This window comes from Belonocnema kinseyi, chromosome 3 (assembly GCF_010883055.1).
Source record: "Belonocnema kinseyi isolate 2016_QV_RU_SX_M_011 chromosome 3, B_treatae_v1, whole genome shotgun sequence".
Lineage (NCBI taxonomy): Eukaryota > Metazoa > Arthropoda > Insecta > Hymenoptera > Cynipidae > Belonocnema > Belonocnema kinseyi.
This window is the reverse complement of record NC_046659.1, coordinates 68957500-68967274: the sequence shown is the minus strand read 5'-3', so window position 1 is coordinate 68967274 and position 9775 is coordinate 68957500. Positions and strand designations below refer to the sequence as shown.

General features: G+C 33.7%; 1 protein-coding gene across 1 annotated transcript in view; it reads left to right on the top strand.

Annotated features, from left to right (window-relative positions):
• The window catches only part of LOC117170094, a 454275-nt gene that overhangs the window by 419111 nt on the left and 25389 nt on the right, over positions 1 to 9775 (top strand). The window contains exon 5 of the mRNA XM_033356617.1: positions 9144 to 9404. Within this exon, the coding sequence (XP_033212508.1) occupies positions 9144 to 9404 (261 nt within the window). The remainder of the gene's footprint in view (positions 1 to 9143; positions 9405 to 9775) is intronic.

Sequence of the window (9775 nt, the reverse complement as noted above, 5' to 3'; positions counted from 1 at the left end):
TGATGGAATTTTTCTGAGGTCAGATTCGGATTCAGCGCAGCAAAAACCTTCAGGTATAGTAGGTCTGGTCTCTGGTTCTGAGAATTGTTGGCCTGTGTAATTCATGCCAAATTTGTAGCTCTTTTTTGGATGAGCCACTTTTGTCAATTCATTTTTTTCATAGCTTGTGTCGTTTGTCAAAAAATTTAATTTTCTTCATTTTTAATTTTGTTTGTTGCTAATAAAAGAAAAGCTACGTGCCCTATCAAAAAGTGATTTGAAACAAATTTGCAGATCCTCTCTGTTGCACAATTTTGGTCTATTTATATTTTTTTCATATCTTGCATAGTTTGACCGAAAAATTGAATTTTGTTTAATTTTTTGCGTGATCAAAATTTGTGTTTTCGATTTTTCAAGGAAATTCAAAAAGTTGTTATAAACATTTTGTTGGACTTTGAAAAAGCAATTTTTATTCTAAATTATTTGATAAAATATGCCAAAAAGTGATTTCGCAATAACTGTTTGATCAATTGCCTTAAAAACTGACTTTAAAGTTAAAGAAGAGGGTAAAAAATCGCAGCACTTTAATTGCGATATGCTTGTAATAATCGAAGTGAAAAAGGGACTCCCATTCGTAATAAAAGCTCCATTCGGATCATGCCATGGCGAGATATCTTCTACTGAAGGGTCTGCTAAAGTACTAACCTGCTCTGGTATTTCAAGAGGCGATATCTCGCTGTAATTGGATGTTGAGGACGACACTCTCGTTTAGGTAGCTGGTCCCATCTCGAATTTCTTCTTGCAAAAAGCGTCTTTCATGATTTTTATCATTTCAAGTACGTCTCTCAAAGATAATCTAATAAAGATATTATTCCTTCATCTATATTTGAAACATGAAAATTGTCTGTCTGAAGCTAGATTCTCCTTTTTCGGTAGGTATTTCAAACGAAAGCTTATCTGAACTAAGTCTCCTAAGAAATAATTGAATATGCAGACGAAAATGACAAATTCTTATTCTTCCTTGAAAAGGAAACTACGATATAATAATGTATCAGCAATATAGTGATCAATAACTTACAATAACAATGAAGAGAAACTCTACTTATTTTGCTCTAATATAAGTTTGACCTCAGTTTTACATTTTTTTTTCATTTTTTACATTTAAAATTATTCATTTTTTAATTTTTAAAGCTGCAGTTTGAAATTATACACTTTCTTGATCCTTGAACAACAAAGTTTTTAATATTATAGATGTAAAATTTAATATTTTTTAATATCGACCATTTTTAATTAATAAGGTTCAAGTTAAACAGGTCAAATTTTTAATATTATTTATATGTTGGTTAAAAAATAAAGAAAAACATTTTTTTATCTTCAACGAATTCCAGACGAAAGTTAAAAATTGTATCTTGAGAATAAAGCCGGGAAGTAGCTGAAGTTAAACAATGGTTTTTTTCACGTTCCCATTTTAAACCAATGTTAGGTTGTTTAACATCAAAGCCTTCAGTTGAAAGTATTTGAATTTATTGTGGATTTAATGAAAAAGTCACTGAAATTTCACTCGTTTTTTCTACTGATTTCTCATTAAAAAGACAAATGTAATTTTTTTGAAAAATCAGTGAATATTGTAATTTCAGTATTTTTTCACTCAATACTAATAGATTTTGACTGCTTAATATAATATTGATAAATGAGTTATTAAGATTCAGTGAAATTCTACTATTTCACATTTAGTGAGCGTTTCAAGATTCAATATAGCATTGTTTAATTTTGAAAAATTTGCATTACGAATAGTAGGATTTGAATTTGTAAAATTGTGATCAATTAGAATCTAGGACGTAAGTCGAGGCAACTGGTAAATTGTTTTGTGTAAAATCCAGTAATCGATCGACTTTCAAAGGTTCAAATCCAATTGTGGAAAAACACAATAAGAAACTGTTTTCTCTTCCATTTTAAAACATTGTCTAAAATTTTATAATATCTTGTTTAAATGCAATAAATTGCTAACATTCGAATGCTTCTATTCAAAGTAATTGGTCTGAAAATTTTCCAAAATTATTTAAATTATACAAATTCAAATACCGCCTATTTTTTCAGCTTACACTTATAGTGTTATAAGAGCCTCATTTCGTGAGTTCGTCTGGAGCTTACGAAACTCGAATAGATCTATTTCTCGGATTCGATGATAGAAAAAGTTGCTGAAATCTGATACAAATGCTTTAAGACTCTGTAAGACAAGAACGAATGAAAATCTAATTAGATTTCGGGCTAGAGGAGTATCCAATTTCGGTGAGTCTTTTTACACGAAATGAGTTGTAAAATTACAAACATTTTCACGACAATCGTTTCACTCGCCTTTGTAGGGAAATCTCATTTAGCCAGTCCATTGTACCCGCAAAGATTTTGAGATCCTGCGCTGAGATGAAACTCCCTGTACATTCAAATTCGTGAATCAGAGCCATCGTGGTAGCGCCCTAGTTCTTGCTAATTGCGAGCACTTTTCTCGCTTATTGAATTTTCCCCACGTCACCAGACTTGAGTCGAATGTGCACTCACTACACCTCGTACTCTCGACGTATCTTGCTCTCCTTAGCATCGTATAATATGCGCACGGTTTCAAGATTATCTGCTAGTTAATGATTCTACCTCCATTTAGAACATTTAAGTACGTCAAGTATTCAGTAGATCATGTAGGTCACATACGAGATTCAAAATCTAGATCTTAAATTTATATAAGATTTAGATTCAAATGAGACAGCAAATTTAGCGAACAATTTTTGAATAAAAGAAAATAAACAATCTAAATAAGTTGAGAAATCAGTAAAGAAATAAAGTCCACAGTGGAGCGAATTTCCAGGGAGATCTCACTGGTTAAAAAAGCTGGAAGTATGCTACTGACAACCAGTGAGTGACTTAGCATTCGTAACTTTTCACTAATCTTTGATTTTTTGAAACAATAATTTCACAGCAATAAATTACGACCTAACTGAGAAGACTCATCGCGCCATTCTTTACAATCGAAATCCAAATATTTCAAATCCAAAATATTTCTGGAATAAAGTTTTTTTTTACTCAGGCGAAATTCAAATGCGAGGCCGGCGACACGTGCATACGAGACGAATGAAGGTCGCCTTGGTCGCGTGGAGCTCTATATCACTGATATCATACCAGTGGTCATCACTGTTTGAATCTATCATTTAGCGTCCCTGGTGTATTTCAGTAAATGTTTTAGTTGAGTCACTTACTGGTTTACCCAGTAAGAAGCTGATAATTACGGGTTCACCGTGATAACTCACTACTTCCACTATTATAAGATTTATTAGACATTATAGTTGAAATTAATTTATAAAAACTAAAAATACCAGAGACCACAAATATTTTGCAAGATTCGAACATACAAATTTTTTCTTTTTTTTTTAATCAGAAAGATGCGGGTATTGCAATATGTAAACACAGCAGATACGGATACCTCCATATTAAAAGAACCTCTCTCCGAATGTATCCCGTGTGGAAAAATTTCGTGGCAGTCTTATGTAGAGAGATCGGCTGGCTAGACCAAATCTAGACCGTCTACTTAAGACGGTCTGACAGGGTGCTGGCCTTGGCCCTCTTAGACGGACTCGATTGCAAAAATTTCAAAGATTCATCGAAGCGGTCTGGCTGGACCCCTCTCAGACGGTCTCGGTTGAAAATAGGAAGTGCTATCATGACAGTGTATGGTGTAATCTTCAGCAGACAGAAATGATTGGGAAAACATAAAAGAATATTAAAGTTTGCAGGAAAGTTTTGTGTTGAAGTCAGATTGACACATGTCTACGTTTGTATACACACTATTTTTTTTATAATTGTTGAGGAATATAATATCCACTTATATGAGATAAGATTAATTGATTCTTTCTCAAATTGCAACATAACCTACAAAAGAACAGAGAGGAAGATTTTATATATGTCTTTACATCGTACTGAATCTATTTCTAGACACATTTTTAATAAAAACGAAGATGGACAACAATGATTTGAGAAAAATGTTATGTCATGTTAATTGTCGCCTATCCCTCTGCGTTCGTAGGATGGCTATACTTATGAACAATGTCGAGAATTGTCTGCTATTTTGTTATCAACACATCAGTAAAAATATCCTGCTTTGAAATCACCCAACACAATAAGGAAAGAATCCATGTAATAGTATTTAAAACTTGATAAAAAATCGATATCGATCAATGATTTTGTAGGTTATGTTAATTGTCGCGTATCACTCGGCGTCCGTAGGACGGCCGTACTCAGGGCTAATATCGTGAATTGCCTGCTATTTTGTGATCATTATTATATAATAGTTGAACTTAGTAAACTCAAATAATTTTCAACACAAAAACGAATAAATGATGAATCTTGAACTGAAATATTTCAATTTAATCCTTGCTTGCCACGTATCTATAGAATAACATACTTGCCACCCCGGGATAAGTTTTTACCCCAGTGACGAAAACTGTCATAAAAAATAAACTACTGAATATTTTAACTTGAAATTTTTTCTAAAGCATATTGAAATTCTGATTTAAAAGGTAGTGTACTATCTGTGAAGTTCTGATACTTTTTCCCCTCCTCTTTCTGTACGGTCCAATCTAGACCATCGCGTGGTAAAAGCGTTACACGTCTGGCCAGCGTCTGATCAGTTCGTCTATTCTGGACGAGTTGATCAGCGGCTGGTCAGCGCCGTCTAATCTAGTCCATCTCATGGTTTAGGCGTTACACTTCTGGCCAGCGGCGCTATTAGACCGTCTGTCCAGTATCTGACCAGGCACGAGACGGTCTGGCCAGCCCTTGGCCAGCGCCCCGAAATTTTTCCACACGGGATGTTCAAAAATCTAAAATAATCACTGATGCGTTGGTTCTATACACCAATGACTCAGCACTGTGGGTTGAAAACTCGTTATTATTACTCAGACCCGACAATCAGCAAACAGGTTAAGTAAAGTTAAAGGTATTGTACATTCTGGAATCATTGAAATCCTTGAATCCCTTGAATTCTCTGAATGCTATCAATTCCTGGAATATTCTGAATTTTTCAAATTTCTTGAATATTTTTAATTCCGGAAATTCCTAAAATTTGAATATTCTAATTTTCCTGAATTCCTGAAAGTCTTGAAAATTTTTTATTCTCAGTAATATTTCATGTCTCTGAATTCCCTGAACACCTTAAATATTTTGAAATCCTGGATTTCCTTGAGTATTTCGAAATCGTTAAATGTTAGGAATTTTTCTGAATTCTCTGAATTCTTGAAAAATTCTGAATTCATAGAATTCTCCTAAATCCTTCATTAGTCTGAATTCTTGAAATTCCTTGCATTCTCTAAATCCCCTAAATTTCTTAAATATTCTGAATTCGAAACTGAAGTTATAGAATATTCTGATTTCCTCTGAATTCTTTGAATTTGTTTAAAATCCTTAGAATTCAGAGAATTCTCAATATTTAGAAATGTCACGATTTCAGGGAATTTCCCAAATTCAGATGATAGATAAAATTTAACGAATTCAAAGAATTTAGTGAATTTAGAGGAATTTAGGTATATGAGGAAATTCCATACAATTCGTTCTAAAAAAAGGTCTGAATTTCAGTACTACAATATTAGTGAGGGGCCGTTCACAAAATGCGTGATGAATTTTTCAGGAACTTAGCCCCCCCCCCCCCAGCGTGATGATTTTTCCATTTCACTTAACATGGAAAATTATATTTTAAAAGACCCCCCTCCCCCTTAACGTATCGCGTATTTCATGAATGACCCCTAAGAGAATTTCTAAAATCAAGCGAATTTACTAGCTTGAATATGTAACTAAGAAGCCAAAACTAAAATTAAGATATATAGTCCCATTTTTAAGACTTTTTTCTGTGAATATGGATTATTGAGTTTACAAAAGTGGTCTGCTCCATTTCCTTATTGTGGTAAATTAAAGAATCTATAGCATACTGGATGCGGTTTCTAAATTAATTATTTTCATCGTCTACTACAATATGGTTATCTCATGCATACAATAGACTTATAATTATCTCCCTAATACCATTTTCTGTCAATTAAAAAATAATCAACTAAGCAAGGCACAGTCTCTCTCCTAAAATATTTGTAGCGGGTTTCAAATGAATAATCGATCAAAGACGAGAATATTGTCACCCCGAATAGAGAATAAACTGAAAAAATAAAAATCTATAAAATGTGGCAGGATTCCGTGAACCTTATAGTTTCCATCCATTTATTTGGCGAAATCTCACGTGCACGATCGCGTATCGCTGATGCAGAACTATTATAAAATGCGTTTCCGCGATTTTCAGAATACACGATACACATGAATTTTGACCAGTTGCAGATTCGTTTTGCGTAAAAATGACACTAGAGATGGGATCTGTTGAATTTGTGCAGGCGCACATTTTTCTGGATCTGCGAATGTAAATACATAAGCCACAGGTCATCATATCCTGACGGTTCGAGTATTCTGTGTACGCATCGACGAATGCAAATGAGTCTATAGAGTAAGAGGAGAGAAGAGAAGTAAACTTTATTCTGCTCTGATTTGAAACCATGAAAATCTGTGATTATTCAGTGATTTGGAAAATTTTCCGCAGTCGACGCCCTTTTTCACCCCGACCCTAGCTGCAGCCCCTTTTGCATCCCCTAACGCCACGCCGCCCGCGCTCATCTCTTAGTCAAGAGTGAAGAAGGGCGGGGCCCTTCCATCTCGAGCTGCCTCGAGCTTGCTTGCTAGCGTGTTCCTTTCATACAGAGAGATTATGCCGAAATGCATAAATTATCAAAGGACCGCACGAGCTTTACAGCCCCTTGAGAATTAAGGCACGTTCCGCACGCGCTAAAGGCCATGGAGTACAGACACTTTGATAGGTAAAAGCAAAATCGAACTATATTTCGTCCTCAAATGTCTTTGACAACGAGATACAATAATATTATGTTAAAGAGAAATAGTTCAGAGTTGCGTTTCTTCTATATAAGTTTGGGCTTTTAAAATTCTTTCTCACAATCATATAAATTGATTAATTTTATTAGTTTGTTATTACATATAAGTTAATTCCAACAATAATTAAAAACTCGGTTGCTACCGATGACAGTAGTTGGTTGGTGATTCTCGACTCATCGAGACCTCGAATGTTAGAACGTGACCCTTTTGAGAGTCTTGATTAATAGTCTTTTTTTTATTGTGTTTGACTACCTTCGACCGGGAGGTTCTATGCCGTCCATATTCAAACTCGTTTGTCGGTAACTGGCTGTGTTTATCTGCGGTTTTCCACTTTTCGATCCAGATGAATGCGAGCGCTTCTAATGAAAATCGGGCTGCAGACGGTATAGGATTAGAAGGGACTTCACAAGATTGAGTACGTCAGGCATTACATACCTGGAGGCTTATGGAAAGTTGGTGTAATTGGGGTATTTGGGGTAATTGAGGAACTTGGGGTTAAGTTAAAGGGTTAGTATCTGTCTTAGTAGGGGTGGATTTTCTCTATAAAAATGTTCAAAAAGGATGTAAGATGTGAGTAATAAAAAAAATTGATTGCAGACGAGTATTAAACTTGCCGCATGAACCGAAGGAAAATACTGAAATTAGACGAATGAGGTAGTCTAAAATTATACCTGTAAAAACCCGATTTTGGAAATTTCGTTCCCATTAAAAAGAGACGCGCCTCTTTTTAATGGGATGCGTAAACGGATGCGGAAAAAGTAAACTGAAAATATGAGCAAAATCTGATAATTCATAATAAAAAACATCAGAATTGGTTGAAAAATACGGAATGAGGCTAAAAGTTATTAATACTAAATTCAAAATTTGCATGTGCGTCTCTCTGACAAAGAAAACTTTTTATTTTTGAAAATAAGATCATCTTGATGACTTTTGTCATTTTAAAAAGGTTACTGGAACCCTAATCTCAGGCTGCACTGCCTTTCACTAATTCCCCTCGTTTTGCTGTTTTAAAAAGAATACACCATCTTCCCTTGTTTTTAAGAAACTTGCTCTTTTTTCTCGTCTCTCCCATTAATGCGGACTAAATTATTAATAGAGCCCAATAAGGGGATGACTACAAATTAAAAAAAAAAAATTTCCGACACGAGGAAATTTCCGAATCTAAACAACTTATTTTTTTTAGATACATATGATTTATTGAAAATAAATTAATACTAATAAATTTATTCATTTATTAAAAATACAATAATAAAATATTTTGTTATACAAAAATGTTTTTTCAAATGTACAAATGTACAATGTGCGAGTATACTTTTTTAATAATAATTTTTAATTCAAAACGATTTTTTGAAACTAAACCTTAATTAGTTGCTGAGAAAATGTAAAATTTCGATGTTTTGGAACAATTTGAGTAACTAACAACCCTGGTGCTGGAATGTCACAAAACTTCAGAAATATGTCATATTTTAATAAATTTTAATCATTTATTTGACGACCTTCTTGCCCCGAATTCGATCCTGTACTAGAATCTAGGAAAAAATAAAAATATCTTTATCTGAAATAAACAGAACCAGCGCACTTTATCTGCCTGCGGAGCGGCAGTAAAATAGCACTTTATTGTACTGCGACGAGCGACACGTAAAGTGGCAGCAAGAAGGAAGAAGTGAGTGAAAAGTAAATGAAAAGTGAAAAAAAGAGTGAGAATAATTCATTTTAAAAATCGATTAACTACGAAGTGAATTTTGGACTTCTAACGTCACCCCACGTGCGTACGTACGCGGTACAATCAAACGCCGTTTTCCAGAAAAAATGTTCTTATTCTGCCTACTTCAGATAAAGTATTGTATGCACCACGACAGTAAAGTTGTTTTATATTCGGATGCTCAAGTACATAATATACTATTAATTTAGCCAAATGTTATGGAGACTTACCTGTCAAACGAGCCCAAGAATATAAAATTGACATTTCGCCTTTAACTTGGGCTTATTAGACGATCATATTATTACCTTCCGCGGTATTATGATGAAAAAACAATTATATTAATATGATAAAAATATAGGCCCTTAAGGAATAGCTAAAAAACAGGCAATACGAGGACTTTTATTTTAAAATTGAACTAATTTATTCCATAATTGTTAAGCATTTAAATGTAATTGAAAAGAATTTGTGACTAACTTTAGTATTTTATTGTATTTTCCAGTTGGCTGGTGTAATCCGCAGCTGAAATCTTTTGATGAAATGTGTCGGGTCATTCTATCGGACGAGAGTCTCTTTTCTATGTTCCGATTGAATGCCAAACCCATCCCTTGTCCATTTCAAGGACCTCCGTTCACCTTTTCTTACAATCGTGGACATGGAGAATGTAAGGTACCAGAAAACCAAGCTGAGAGCTGTACAGACGAAAGCAAATTACTACTCAAGTACCAAGCCTGTCCCGACGTTTCTGGTACTGAAAGCAATAGTAAGTTATCAATTATTTCAACAATTATCATTATAATATGACTAGCAAAAATTATGATTACGCGTTTCTCAGTGTCCTTGCCTAATTGTCAAATTAAAATTTAGGCTTTAGTTTAATGTACTATAAAATATGAATAATCATAAATTAAAATAAATATGAAAATACTTAAATTGGCTTTGATACCATTTTAATTTTAATTTTGATTTCGAAACTAATTTTAGATTTTAGTACTACTTAAAAAATTTTCAATTGAAGACCTTTCATTTTGTGATGTATATAATTTTTAATCATTTAGTTTTCAAATGCAGAGCATCAAAATCACAGTATTTATTTTTTAATTTTAAAACTTAAGTAGTCATTCACAAAATACG